Source organism: Rhopalosiphum padi, chromosome 2 (assembly GCF_020882245.1).
Source record: "Rhopalosiphum padi isolate XX-2018 chromosome 2, ASM2088224v1, whole genome shotgun sequence".
Taxonomy (NCBI): Eukaryota; Metazoa; Arthropoda; class Insecta; order Hemiptera; family Aphididae; genus Rhopalosiphum; species Rhopalosiphum padi.
Window position 1 is genome coordinate 7349581 of NC_083598.1, and position 16356 is coordinate 7365936.

The following is a 16356-nucleotide window of genomic DNA, read 5'->3' on the forward strand; positions in this document are numbered from 1 at the left end:
TATTAGACATTTAAAATGTACGTGGAGATACTTTGTATCTATACTATAAATTATACAATATAAACTCGTTATCTCGAAAAGTGACTGCGTTTAAAAAATGAACATTTTTTTCTCATAATTTAAAGTAATTACAAAACGGTGTTTTTAATATTAAACAATAATTATTATTGACACACATACATTTTAATTTTATATTCTGAAGCAGCATATTTTTTTGAAAATGTTTATCAATAAAAATGTAATTTTATTTAGAATAAAGTTTAGATGAGCGTATTATAACGGAACCTCGGTACAATTATTTTGATAAACTACTTTAGTAACTACTTTTTCAAAAAAAGTAAAAATCCTTGTAGTATTTTTAATGATAAGATAAATAAGAAAATTAATAAAATATTTTTTAAAAGTATTTTTATGTGATGACTTCAGATTATGAAAAAAAAAACATTTTAAAAACTTTTCGAGATAATGATGGTTTACTGTTAAAATAATCACCATCACAATATTGTATATTGTAGAATTTCCCGCTGTGAACAAATCACGTTCGGAAACTCTAAATAAGTTGGACGATTTTTAAATTACTGCATACCACGGGTATCCGACCTTTTTGGGAGGCCTGGACTATATTACACGAGTACAGGCTGTAGTCCGCGTTTTCTGTATCTACATAAGTGCAAAATTCAAGTGTCGAAAATTATTATATTTTTTATACTTTTAGTTATCATTCATGTTAGCATTGACGGAAAAGCCGTTATTCACGGATTAGATACATTGTCGACTTTATTGTATACTAATAACTAATAAGTAGTTCCCCGATTTCTTAGCAAAATAAAAGGTTAAAATAGCGTTCACAATAGTAATTGCCATAGAAGTGAAACAAAATGTATTTTATTTAAGTTTAAAATATAAATATACAAAGAGATTCTGCAAAAATACAAATAATAAAATATGATACTATTTATATTACCTAATGTAATGATTGAGAAAGAATAATAGTAAGTTGATTGGGGACTATTATATATTTCTAAATTATTACTTGCTAAATAATTATATTTTAATGATATTACCTCTCTGCTTCCTGTGTTGACTTGCTTGTTGAAATCGTGGTTCGCGTTCAAGATGTAATATGAGGTGATCGATTTATATTTTGAAATAATTAGACCTTTTTTCTTTGAATCACAATTGTAATTTTATTTAACTTATTTTTAACACTTTTTAATATATATATTTTAATCAATTACAAACTTATTATTATGTCTTATTGTATGAACGATCTGCGTAGTCTCTTACACTCGCTTTTGACCATCCGCACAATAAGATGATAAAGACTCCCGTGCTTAGCGACTACTAGTCCCCTTATATATCTAATTCTTTTACATATAAGAGTGTGTGCGTGTGTATATGTACATATGTGTGAGTTTTATCTTATATTTAAAGCTATCAATTATTATAATTATTATAAATATGTTATTACTATAATTATTATATATTATTGTATTTTATTGAATATTACTTATCATACAATTAAAAATTTAAGATATATGATGGCTAAGTGCACATCATTACATCCACCCTAGCCTTTTTTTTTGATGCGTCCTCGCATAAGAATGTAAGCATATCATATAAAACTAAATTAGTAGAAAAAAGTTATACAGTGAAGATTACAAATTATATACTGTAATTTTTTTTTTTTTTTTTTTTTTTTTTTTTTATTACATTTAGAACATTAATATAACTTATATTAATATTATATAAGTTAATATGAAATTATGATAATAATAAAAATTATAATTGTAGTTATTGTAATTATATATATATATATACAAGATAAAATGGTACTATATTAATATTACAAATGACAATGCATACATATTTTCAAAATAATAATGAATATACAATATAACTAGGAAATAATTACATTTTTTTTATATTGTGACCTGGTAATTATGTTCAATGTTGACTATATTTTTTTTTTTTTTTTTTTGAAATTATATTGCATATGACTGTTAAATTGGATTTTGAAATATTTTAATATGTATTCATATAGATAATTTTCTGATATTTGGGTATAAGCTTTTTTGCTTTGAGTTTGTGATTGATTTATTGACTTTGTCTCGTGAGTTGGGATTTCGATTTAAAGTCAGTAGTGGTTGATTTTGTTGCTTTTTCTGTTGTTGTTGTTGATTTTGATTTGCGTTGTGCATAATGAAATGAGTAATGCTTGTAAATACTCCTGCTACTAATTTTATGCTTAATCCAAAAGTTTGGTATAAAAGAGAAATGTTAAGTCCTGTGTTAATGCAGGTTAGAATTATTTTCCATATAAAGAATATTCCTAATAATCCGGAAATAAATTCACCAAAAATGGTAAACCACCCCCACATTTTTCTTAGTTTATTGTCAACCATATTACTAATGGTGTTTTCGTCAATTAACGTGTTTAGATTTATCCTGTGATCCATTATTGTGAAACCCATGGTTTGTCTTGCTAAATTTTTTTGCGATGCTTCTATTTCTTGAGGTAGTATTAAATATTGTTGAAAATTTTTCATAGTGTCATAATTATAAATTCCTGCTGTCATTAAATTTTCCATACTTTTGTATGTCCATGTCCATTTCGTGGAAGGCTTAAGAGTCTGTGGTTTTTTTATTTCTCTAATATTTTGCGATGTAGTATACCATTCTCCATCAAGTAAAAATGCAGGTGGTAAAAAGTGATTACAATCTAATTCTGTGCCAAATTTTTGTAGGGTTCTTGTTTTAGGAGCCATGAAGTATGATTTATTATTGTAAATAACTGGTAATTCATCATAACATATTGCATTTTTTTTTGATGATATTTCCACTTCTACTGGTTTACATTTTAGTAGATAAATGATTTCCCCAGCCTTTAATGCCGTATAACCGGGTCCTTCGCCCATATGGTATGCGAATTCGGATAAACTGTATGTGGCTAATGATAGTTTGTGTAACAGCACTTTACGTTCTAATTCGCATTGTTTTTGTATTAGATCTGTGTACAAAGTTGTTATCGATGCTTTGAAACGGTTGTCAATGTATACCAATTTAGTATTTATATAAGCCACTAAATCTATGTTTTGTGGATGTATGTCTTTGTTTTTAAAATAATTAAAAAATAATGAATCTGTAATTATGGTTAATTGAGAATGATCAGTTTGTATAGCTGGTATATTACATATATATGTTGATCTTATGTGTTGTAACGCAAAAACGATTTGGTCCGATTCCACTAGGTATGTTCGAGTGGTTTTGTCATTGTTCGAAGTTATTAATGAAACAGGTCCGTCATATAAAATAATGAACTCATGAGTTTCACAATCATAAGTATTTGCGTTCCACACTACCTCTCCTTTATAAATATCCAAACCGTATTGGTCGGATAATTTTAAGGTTGAACCAGTTGGGAGAGTTAACGTATTTTGTTTGTGGTTTACTATGGCTAATCCTTCGGTAAGAGTGATTTTATAATTAGCTTGAACTATAACCTCTTGCCATGTGCCTTTCTCAGATGAAAATGTAGAGCCTCTGCAGTTACCATGTCTATCTACAAAACCGGCTACTGTAACGGATGATAATATAGTCTCGTTAACTTTTAAACCTGTAATTATTCCTCCGTTTGGTAGATGGTATGTTAGTCTCTGGTGTAATTCAGAGCACCGGGCACTGCCTAATTCAGTTATTTCTGTAAAAAAACCATTTTCTACCATTTGGGCATCTTCTAGAATTGAACACCTACTTATAAAATAGTTTATTATTGTTGAGCATGTTTTATAAGGTATTTGGTAGGTATCTGTTTTTTGTAGAAGTTGAATTCGTTGAATTGATTGGGTGTGGATTTCTGATGGTGGTTCACATGGCTCCACAGACAAGCTATTAAATGCTGTTATGTTGAGCTTGGGTCCATTACAGTCATATGCAATAAATCCATGTACCATGTGTAATTGTAAGACGATGAGGAGAGGTGTGAAGTTCATTATGAATATGTTGAAAGTTAACTAGCTATAGTATGCTTGTCTTACAATCTTATAAATGTATAATATAAAATACAATGGCTGCTAAAACAAACATAATATAATGTAAATAGTTTTAAAGTTAAAACTAATATTATTATTATTTATTTTATTATTAACCCCTTTTCTTTTTGTGTAATAATTATTTATTATTTCTGCGTTTTCTTCTTTTTTTTTTTATATTATTCAAATCATGTTTTTATTTAATTATAATATGATTATTAAATTGTTCTGTATAATTGTATGATCTTATTATTTATAATTTATTTGTTATATATTTATTTAAAAAGATTAGTTTATTTTTTTTGTTAAATAATATCTGATATTTAATTTATTATTATTTATTCGTGATAATTAATTATTAATGTTTTCTCTTGAGTGATATGGTTTAAGACGCCTAACGTGGATTATATCTTCAGTTACTTTATTATCTAAAATAAGTTCGACTTTATAATTTAGGTCATTGATTTTTTCTAAGATTTTAAAAGGACCTCTATATTTTGGACCTAATTTTGGAGATTTCCCTACTTCTGAAAATGGAAATTTAATAAGAACTAAATTTCCCGGATTAAAGCTTATTATTTGATGTGATTTGTCGTGATATTTTTTTTGGTTTTGTTGAGCTATTGAAACTATACTGGGGATTTTATTACGTATTTCATTTAATTCAATTAATGACTTTTTTATATCGTATGGTAGATTATCTGGAATTAATTTATTGTCAATTGGAAAGTATGGTTCGAAACCATGCATTAAATAAAAAGGACTATATTTTGTACTAGTTTGTGGGGTAGCGTTATAACTTAGTGTTACGTATGGTAAATAGTATGACCATCTAGATTGATTATTATTTTCTATGTAATTTTTCAGTGAAGTAGAAAGCACACCATTAATTTTTTCGACCAGCCCCTGTGATTGGGGGGAGTAACTTGTAGATAAAACTTGTTTTATACCTAAATTGTTACATATATCTTCCACGAGTTTATTTTTGAAATGAGTACCTCTATCGGAAGAAAATATTTTAAAACATCCCCAATGGGATATTATTTGAATCATAAATTTAACTGTCGATTCGGCAGAAGCTGAAGCGACAGCTTTGGTAAATATGAACTTAGTATTATTACATGCGGCCACTAATATGTATTTTTTTTTATTACTAGTGGTTAAAGGACCTAAATAATCAAATGTTACTCTGTCTAATGGTCTATTTGATAATTGTATAGGTTGTAATTGACCTATTGGTTTGCCTTCTGATTTTTTATTTATTTGGCACTTATGGCACGTTTTTATAAAATTAGTGGTGTCTTTAACCAAATTTTCCCAATAATATTTATTTTGTATTTTATGAATTGTTCTTGTTATACCGGTATGACCTCCCGTAGGTGATTCGTGATATGATTTTAATATATTATTAATTAAAGATTTTGGAATTACTAAAATTGGTACGAAATTTTTAGGAGGGGTAAATTGTTTGTAGTATAAGATTGCATTTAATAGTGTAAATCTTCGCGTTTTTCTTTTAATATTTTTAGGAATATTTTTATTATTTGGTTCAATTATTGCTTTAATTATATCAGAGCAGAATTTGTCTTTAGCTTGTTCATTTTTTATATTATCTGAATCTAGATTTATTTCTGTATGTTCATCTTGAACTATATCAATTTTATTAATTGCATTCCTAGATAAAGCATCTGCAATTACATTTTCTTTACCTTTTTTGTAAACTATATCAAAATCAAAATCTAATAATTTGAGCGTTAGTCTGGCTATTCGAGCGGAAGGGATTTTTAAATTTCTATAATATTGAAGGCTTATATTGTCGCAGAAAACAGTAAAATGTCTTCCCCATAAATATTCTCGGAAGTAAATTATTCCAAAACATAAACCTAAAAGTTCTAGGGTGGTTGAAGAATATGTTTTTTCATTAGCCAATAACTTACGCGATGCATAGCCTATTGGATGTAATATATTATTATCATCGGGTTGTTCAATATAGGCTCCTAATCCTGTTATTGAAGCATCTGTTGTTAGAAAAACATGTTTATCGTCATCAAAGTGTTTTAAAAGTGGTTCAGAGATTAAATAATTTTTTAATTTTTTAAAAGATTCTTCATGTTCTACTTTCCAGTCTATTTTTTTATTATCTCCTTTTATAAGTTCAGTGAGGGGGTGTGCTATTTTTGCAAAATCTTTTACGTGTTTTCTGTAATATGAGCACATTCCTATAAATGACCTAACTTCTTTTTGAGTTGTTGGTTGTTTGAACTCAGTTATTGCTTTTGTATTTTTATCCATCGGTTTAATACCTTCACGAGTTATTATATGGCCAAGTAATTCAATTTTGTTATTAAAAAAGAAACATTTACTTGTTTTAAGAGAAAAATTTAATTTATCCATTATTAATAAAGCATTATTTAAATTGTTTAAGGCTTGTTCAAAGTCTTTGCCATAAGATGCTAAGTCATCAATGTATATTATGAGAGATTTATATAATAATTCTGAAAAAGCTTCATTCAGTTTTCTCTGAAAGATACTTGAGCTAATTTTTAGGCCTTGTGGGATTCTAGTAAACGTGAATAGTCCATGACAAGATGTAAATGCAAGTTTATATTGGTCTTCTTCTTTTACAGGTAATTGAAAAAAACCACTATTAAGGTCAAGAGATGAAAAATATTTTGATCCTTCTAGAGATCTTAATAAATCTGTAGTTCTAGGTAAAGGATATTGATCTGTTTCGATTCTATCATTCAATTCTTTATATGAAACTACAAGTCTATAAGATCCTTTTTCTTTTTTTTTTACTAAAAAGGCTGGAGCTGCAAATTTTGATATTATTGGGCGAATAATATTTGCATCGAGTAATTTGTCTAATTGTATTTTTAATTCTTCTCGTTGTTGTGGAGATACTCTGTGTGGCGCATTAAATTTAGGGTCCGTATAATTTGGTTTCAATTTTATTTCGCAAGGATCTACGTTAGCACATTTTATGTGTGAAGTGTCTGTTGTAAAGAGATGAATGAATTTTTTTAATAACTCAACTACTTTTTTATGTTGATATTTATCGAGATGTTGAGATATATTTATTATAGTTCCTTCACTATCCATAAGTATTTCTTTGTCATCGGAATTATTCGAAATTGTGTTTGATATTTTTGTATTAGTAATTACTGGTTCAATGTTATCATTATTATTAAGAGGTTTTTTTATATCTATAGACTCGTTTGGAATTGTATTATCAATATGTTTTTTTTTTATGCTATTTATTAAATGTTCTAAAGGCGGTATATCATTAATGATAATGTAATTAGATGGTATTTTATTTGACATTTTATCTGCTCTTGTTCCCGGAATCCAATGCGTGTTTTTATCAACACTATATAAAACGATTATGGACCTATTATTATAATTCTTATTTTGATAGATAATTGCCGTTTTATTAGTGTCATTGTAAATATAAGTATCGTGATTATAATAATCAGAGATTGCGGCTAGTTCGTCATCAGACATCCAATAATTAGGCAGCTGTGTAACATTCAATAATTGTAAGATATCTGCTATGGAAGTAATTTTATTTAATTTGTTGTCGTTTAAAGCATTGCATACAGCATAAATGCCACAGTTTCCATCTCCCGCGACATTTTCTCCTGGTTTATAATTTACAAATACTGATTTTATTTTATTATTATCTTTTGTATTATTAATGTCTATATTATAATCATAATCTATTTTTTTTAATTCACTTATGTTACTCATATTTTTATCATTACTTTTAGTATTTTTAAGGTTATTGATGGGTGATTTAATTTTATTATTGGAATTATCGTTAATATTATTTAATTGTTTTAATGTTTTATAAAAATAGTAATTCTTATGTATTAAATTTATGACATTTTGATGTTCTTGAGTTTTCCAATTATTCGTTATGTGTGTTTTATCTTTATGACAAATGAGAAGATTGATATTTGTGTTAAGAAATTCTGTAAAAATTGTTTGTTTGATAATTGTCCAATTACATTTGTCTATACCTGAGGCAATTGTAGGGATAGCAATTTTGAAATCGTGTAATTTTTGCATTGATTTTTTTAAGTTTTGTATAGTAAGCTTTATGTTATTATACTTAGGTTTATGAAAATATTTTTGCTTTGTTACTAGGTGATAAATTATTTTATTTCCGATTTTTATTGGAATTGCGTCGCCTATTTGTGGGTTTAGCTTTTCAAGTTGAGGCGTTGTGTTTCCAAATTTTGTTTTTATGCGAGAAGCTATTCCTTTAGACATTTTTAAATCTGCAGATATGCAATGGGCAATCGAGTAGTCAGAATCTACAAGAAATATATCAGCAATTTCCTCTTTAATATTATTAATATTTGTATTAGATAGATTAGTGTAAGTTTGTATTGTAATCGAATCATTTAATAATAAAGTATTATTATGAAAATTTATAATAGCCTTATTTTTGTGTAGAAAATTATTTCCTATTATTATATGGCATGTTAAATTTTTGACAATAAATACCGATGTTTCAAAATCCTGAGAATCGATTTTTAGTTTAATCACTGTAGATCCATATACAGTTAAATGGTTGTTATTTGGGCCTGATAGAATTATGTTTTCTTTAATTATTTTATTTTCAGGGGGAACAAGCGTGTGTCTAATACAACAAATATTGGCTCCTGTATCAATAGTTATTGGTACATCAATATTATTAAGTTTAGCACGAATAAATAAAGGTTCAGAAATATGATTAATTTTGTAAGTAGTTGCTAGTTTTTTAACTGACAATGAAGGGTAACAGCGAGTGTCAGAAAAACTGTTTGACCTATTTATTAGTTTTTTTGAATTGAAAATTTTCTACAAGTTATTGCTGAATGTCCTATCATATCACATAATTGACAATTAATCGGGTTTTTTTTTAATCGACAATTTTCTGTGAAATGATTATTTCTATTACAAATTGTACATTGTATTTTGTTGTTATTTTTTGATGTATTTTTGTTTTTAAAATAGCAAAATTCTGTGATATGATTGTTTTTAGAGCATATTTCACATTTTTTTGTATTTATTTTATTGTTTGAAAAAGATTGGCGATTATTTTTAAAATTATTGTACATATTAGAATTGTTATTTTGAACTTGAGGGTTTATAATATTTTCTATGTCGGTTTTAAATTTATTGTTGTTTTCATTAAGCAGATTTATTTTTTCATTTATTTCGTTTGAGATTTGATTTAGTTTATGAGTGATTATATCAGTTTTTATTTCGGAAGGAGATTGATTTATTTCGCCCGTTACCATAAATTCTACCATTTCATATTTTCTTATATTGTCTTTTAATAATTTTAGTGTTGAATTATCTAATATTCCAATGTATCTAGTAATATTTGGTTTAAGACCGTTCATTATATGTCTAGTTATTTCTTGTTGAGCCATTTCAGAATCTATACGTCTACAAAGTGATTCGATTTCATTAATGAATGTCATAGGTAGTTCATCATCTAATTGCTTTCTTTTTTCGAGTAATAATCGAAGCATATCTTTATGAGCAATGTGTTCGAATTCATTTCGAAGTTGTTTTTCTAAATCAGCCCATTTATTGAAATTTTGATTTTCGATGTTTTCATAAAAAGTTAGTGCTGGGCCCTCTAAAAATGCAGGTATGAATTGTAATTTTTCTTGTTCGGACCAGCCATTAATGGAAGCTGCTCTTTGATATTTTTTTAAAAATGCATCTATACTATCAGATGAAGAATCGGAAAATATGTCAGGTTTGAAATAAAGTTTTTTACTCTCCATTTTGTTCGTTTTGGTTTGATAATTTTCATTTATTGTCACAAAATCGTCCGGGCAAGATTCACCGTTTAAATATTTTAATAATCTATTTTTAAGTTCTGCAACTGTTCCTACACTATTTAAATTTCTTTTATTTAATTCTAAAATTAATTGAGGTTTATTAACTTTGTTTATTTCATTTGGCAGTGAAATAAAAATTGGTTCTTCTATTTCAGTTTCCTGATTATTATTATTTTGTGACATTTGTTTAAAAAAAAAATATGTTCGTTTTATTTGTAATTTAATATTTGTATTATTATTTCGGGGATTTTTAAACGCGGTAAGAGCCACTAGTTGGGCGCCACTTTGTAATGATTGAGAAAGAATAATAGTAAGTTGATTGGGGACTATTATATATTTCTAAATTATTACTTGCTAAATAATTATATTTTAATGATATTACCTCTCTGCTTCCTGTGTTGACTTGCTTGTTGAAATCGTGGTTCGCGTTCAAGATGTAATATGAGGTGATCGATTTATATTTTGAAATAATTAGACCTTTTTTCTTTGAATCACAATTGTAATTTTATTTAACTTATTTTTAACACTTTTTAATATATATATTTTAATCAATTACAAACTTATTATTATGTCTTATTGTATGAACGATCTGCGTAGTCTCTTACACTCGCTTTTGACCATCCGCACAATAAGATGATAAAGACTCCCGTGCTTAGCGACTACTAGTCCCCTTATATATCTAATTCTTTTACATATAAGAGTGTGTGCGTGTGTATATGTACATATGTGTGAGTTTTATCTTATATTTAAAGCTATCAATTATTATAATTATTATAAATATGTTATTACTATAATTATTATATATTATTGTATTTTATTGAATATTACTTATCATACAATTAAAAATTTAAGATATATGATGGCTAAGTGCACATCATTACACTAATTTAAAAAAAAAAAGAATTTATTACCAAGTATTTAGTTAAATTATTGCCATTAGTACTTAGCATATTGAGTGGTAATACATTTTTATACACCGAAAGTAATTTGTATACGTAAATTGTAATAACATTTATATAAGCTAAATCAAATCGTTTACTAACCCTACAGGTACCTACTTTATGTCTTAATGTTTATCTACATTAATGGTAGATGCAGAGTGTTATTATAATTGGGATTGATGTTTTGTATGATATTACTTTGATAAAACTAAAATAACTCCGGTATTCCGAATAATTGAATTTACCGGCTATTTATTGTATTTTAATGATTTAAATTATTAGTAATTTTCGGAAATTATATAATTAATAGATCGATAAGGCTGACATTGAATTGAGTCCCGCAAATACTTTTGAGTTATCAAAGTTGAGTCCAACCAATATTGTTAGGTTGTTCGAGTTGAGTTTCAGCCTATTATTGATATATATTGATTGCTTATATTGTTTTTAATAATAATAATAATAATTATTATAATTATGTTAATAATTAAATAGTGACTGGTAAAAATTTAAATGGTACAGATTTTAAAAAGTCAAATCTCTAAATTTGCTTATTTATATATTTGTTTGTCTGTTCCCGTAAAAATTTTTCTTTTTCTAGTATATCTTTACATGTTCATTTTTACTTTGCTTTTTAATTTTATACATTTATCAAACTGTATCCCCAGAAGAGTGTCCACAAGAAAAAAATATTTGGATGTCCCAAATGGAATGAAATAAAGCATTTAATTTTGAGTGACTTTTACTGTGTAGGTAGTTATGACATTTTATCTATACGGACTCAATTCAAAGATATTAATATAATGAGCTGGACTCAATTCAAACACATAAAAGTAGCATGGACTCAATTCAATATCACCGATTGATAATATAGTAAAATTATATAAATAGGTTATATTTTTGTGAACATTTAAAAAAAAAATAGGTAGCAACAGTGGTTAATTTAAAAACACTATTTTTCTTTCCATTTAATACAAGCTTAGAAATATTAAGAAATTAGATACAAATATTGTTTAAGTTATAAAGTATATTATATACGTAAATATAATATGTTTAATAGACACTTAAGTCATTATAAGACGGTTATCAGTATTATACTAATCACATACAACAATTACGGTTAAATTTCACACTATTACATTCACCTATTTTTTTACAGCCACTATAATTTATTATTTTATATTATTTATAGTAAAATACTATTTCACAGGGCTGAACGGAGAAGCCCGAGTGTTAATATAATTGCAAGTTCTATAAACATTATATTTAATTTATTAAAATGGTTTGAAATATTGAGAAATTTTCAAATCAACCATAAAATATTAATATACTGAAGTCTAAGAATTTTACCGGTTTTTAATTTAGGTCTGGAGTACATGTCATGATCGCAATACTAACGGATTCCCTCCGTTCAAAATCTACAAAATAAAAAATAAATGTACAATAATTTTTAACTATAATATATTATTTTTATTCTCGCAAAAATAGCAGCTACGTAATTATTATTATTATTATTATTAAAATACCAATAAAGAGTCGATTGATGCCTTTTTGATGTCTCTGAATCTTACGTAAAAAAAATATATAATAATAATAACATTTCATTTAAATATTTTTTTTCATTTCACTCTCAATCATTTTAATTTTAAAAATCATTTTCTTTCATTTGAACCTTTAGGAGTTTTCGATTATAAAAGCAAATAAAAAAAAATAGCAATAAATATAATACAAAATAATTTTACCTTCACTAGCACTCGATTATAGAAGTGATAATAATGATAAAATCAATAGTAATATTAGTAATTAATTATTTCATATTACGCAACCTACACAGCTTTAAACTGCTATAACGAATAACACGTGGACAACGTATATAAAAAACAAAAATATAAAGTATAATAAAAATAATTTGCAACGACAGATTGGCTTTAAATTAAGTAATTTAACCTTAAAGACAATTTATTAAAGTTATTAAGTGAACACGATATCATTCAAAACTAATAATGTTATATTATGAAGGGTACTAACATATAAATCCAATAGAATATTTTTTTGTCAAATAAATAATATATTAATGTGTTATTTATTTTTCTCTAAATTGTATTGTTTTTTACTGTTGTTTGTAAAAGTAACTTTTTATGATATAATCTGTAAAAAAAATCTCAAAACTGTCTCTCTAAGTTTTTTTTTTATCGCTTTTAATATATTGGATTCAGTCGTAGCAAATGACAGTCAGTGGACAAAGGTTACAATAAAACTCAGAGTAAATATATAATAATATTTATAATAAAACAAATACATTTATTCAAATTCCAAACATGTTATGAAAGTATTCCACTACGAGATGTGAAAAATATTGCTTTGATACTATTCAACACTATTGAATTTCCAAACTTTACAGTCGGTGTGATTTATTTTCTAATATAAGTATTTGAAAAACGAATAATAATACTATACCCATATTTTATTGACGTTTAAGTGGGCACCACACTGCCGCGTCGTTTAATTTAGTATTATAAAAATACGAAATGTATTCATGTTAATGTTCCTAGTGCTTTGCAATGGTAACAAATGTATAGTCGATATAATTCCGTTGAGCGTTCGTATTAACAAAATACAGAAACAACAGACAATAATATTGTTCGTAATTTTAAAACACACAGTTCCCATGCTTAAATTGTTTTGAAGAGTTTAACCAACTTAATATGATTATGTTAATTTCGCCGAAATAAATAGTCAGTCAGCTGTATCTTATTTGAATGCGGTATACTAAATCGATTGCGTTAATTGGACGCACTCGTTGTACGCAATATATTTCAAACACTCGTATATAAACCGCGTTAACTATTCGCACTGTGGATTTTGAGAAAACTCCGTTTTATTATTTTTATTTAATATATTTTTGATATTTTCAAAACATTTTAAGCTTATATGGGATGTATTTGTTATTATTGTTGTTTATCGGCCGATATAGTGTCACACAGCACTACAATGATTAACTTTATAAAATCGTCGGAAAACAATACGTATAGTAAAGTTAGTACTGCGAAGAGATCATTATTCTAATTAATTTAACAGTTTTTTTTTACAAGTGGGTAAAAAAAATTATTGTTAACTGTAAATTCTCTCTTAAAATGAAATAATTTATTGACCAATCCAGAGGTGATAATTACCAACTATTTACACTTCAGAGAGTAAAAATAATTGTATTAATCAATTTATGAATTTAATGAAACAATTCTAACTGAGTTTCAATTTGATAATAAAATATACAGTTATTATTTATTTATTTTAAGGTAATTATTTACAAATACGATAAAAATATTTTATAATCAATGTTTAAAGAATGTTACCATTTGTTATAGTCATATACTACAAAACAATAAGATTTTTAAAATCTTGGTAAAAACTATTTTATATAGGTAATATTATAATACAGTGTGTTCACGATTTAATAATACCTATACTAAATATTTCGTTTAATTTGACTTAGGTTTTTTATTATAACTTTATACTTATTTTTGAAAAATTAAAATTGTTAACTATTTTTCAGCGTATGGTGACTAAACATTTTTTTTTCTATTTTTATTGATAACCTTCTTTTTTATTTTTTATATAAATAAATTACATTTTTTCAAACAACTATTACTCATAAAATGATTTATTCTCTTTCATAGAATATATTACATGGGGATTTGATAAAAACAAATTATGTAAAGTTTCATACAATTTCGTATAATTGATACTTATATTTAACTTAAACTGTCAATTATTCAAATTTTAAAATCAAACAATATACATGTTTAATTAGTGGTATTTAAATTAGTTTAATATAAATAGTTAATCAAAATTTGTACTCTATATGAAAGAAGAAGGTGCTATTCAGAAAACGTTTTTTCTATTTCACAACTTTTTGGCTTCAGAAAACAAATTTAAAATTAAAAACCTTGAGTCAATTTAAAATGTATACTTGTACATCCGAAAAATAATTTAAATCTTGATTACACTGCAATATATCGTATTATAATATTATGATAATGTTGTTATATAATAATGAGTGATCGATGAGATGAAAGATGAGATGATTGATTATTATTATCTCTCTACTGTTTTCATTGGAGTATTTATAACTTTTAATTAATCCTTTAAAATTAAATCCCACGACTATATTTACATTTTATATATTCTAGTCGTTCAGCTTGAATTAAATAAAATCATTCTACTATTGTCTAATGTATTAAAAAAAATTTATATCTATAATGAATTTTTTCGTTATTTTTATTTAACTTTTTTATATTTCACTCAGTCACTGTATATTGTATAACATTAATTTTAGTTTTAGCTACTAACAGAATTATTTTTAATAGTTTCTTTTATTTATATACTATTCATTATAAGGTTATAATATTATAATACGTATCAGCCATTTTCGTACACACATGCAGCCTTATAAATAATTTATTTTTATAATATACTTCATATACATTTCTTATTAATCTTGTAGCAAAATTTAAAGTAATTTGTATTCTTTGGATCCTGAGAGAGGAGCACTGTAGATAGTTCACTAGCTATAATGTTTACTTTGAACTGATCTAGATGTAAACAGGTGTGAGTTAAGTATAGTGTAAGGTACTGAGTTAAAATGATAATACTGTATTCTATATTATGTTAAGATAAAATGTAATGGAGTCGATAAATTAACAAATGGAATAAATCTTTAGGTAGGTATACCGTATTAAATTAAATTATGAAAAATCAATCTGTCTCCAAGACACAATACCAAATGGGGGAAAAATAAAAACCACGAACAAATGTGTTAAAACGTGTTTTGTATATTTCCGGCTGCGGAGGTATTATTATAATACATTTTACAGGATTCGACGTGAAACCGTAGGAGTTATTTTAATTGATTTTCTCTTATAATATATAACACGAAAGCCGTACCAATTTTCCCGCGAGTGACACGAAAACCTCTTGTTTTCACTTCACCTCGCGATTATTATAACAATAATGACATCACTATATCAGTAATAATAATTATTATTATTATACTAAGTCGCCTAGTAGATAACGAGTATTATAGTATTAAAGTCGATAAAACATAATTTAATATGTGTATACATGGAAACACGACATTTTTCAAAAAGGAAACAATTCTTATTTTATATCATGAAGATGTATATAAATTAATAATCATAATATACGAAACCGAGTGATGGGTTGGTGAAAGGAGGGTAAAACATTTAATTAGGAAAACTTTTTGAATCGGCCTAACAGCCCGTGAAAGTATTTTAGCGACGTGCAGCTATACACGGACGGCGGTGGCTGGGGAAGTATAGAAGACTGTCTATAGGAAGAAGGGAGGTCACACATACACACACACATGCATATCGGATACGTACGAATTTCCATACAACAGTGTTATTGCAATAAGTTTGCTCGGAACAGCATGTGCGTGAGTGTGTGTGGTGTGTGTTTGCGCTCTGGTTTATACCGTTGAAATGATAATGACTAAACAGCCTTTGCTGATCAAAGGCCGAC

General features: G+C 26.4%; 1 protein-coding gene across 2 annotated transcripts; it reads right to left on the reverse strand.

The window, feature by feature from the left end:
• Nucleotides 1-1678: 1678 nt before the first annotated feature.
• LOC132922293 (uncharacterized) lies at nt 1679-10749 on the reverse strand. Of its 2 annotated transcripts, none has more exons than XM_060985731.1 (2): nt 10260-10749; nt 1679-4070 (listed from the first exon to the last, which is right to left on the reverse strand). In XM_060985731.1, exon 2 carries the CDS (start codon nt 3990-3992, stop codon nt 2037-2039), a length of 1956 nt encoding a protein of 651 aa, XP_060841714.1. In that variant the 5' UTR covers nt 3993-4070; nt 10260-10749; the 3' UTR covers nt 1679-2036. The 2 variants fall into 2 exon arrangements, with proteins under 2 accessions (XP_060841714.1, XP_060841713.1); XM_060985730.1 differs by having other exon boundaries at nt 1679-4073.
• Between the last annotated feature and the right edge of the window lie 5607 nt (nt 10750-16356).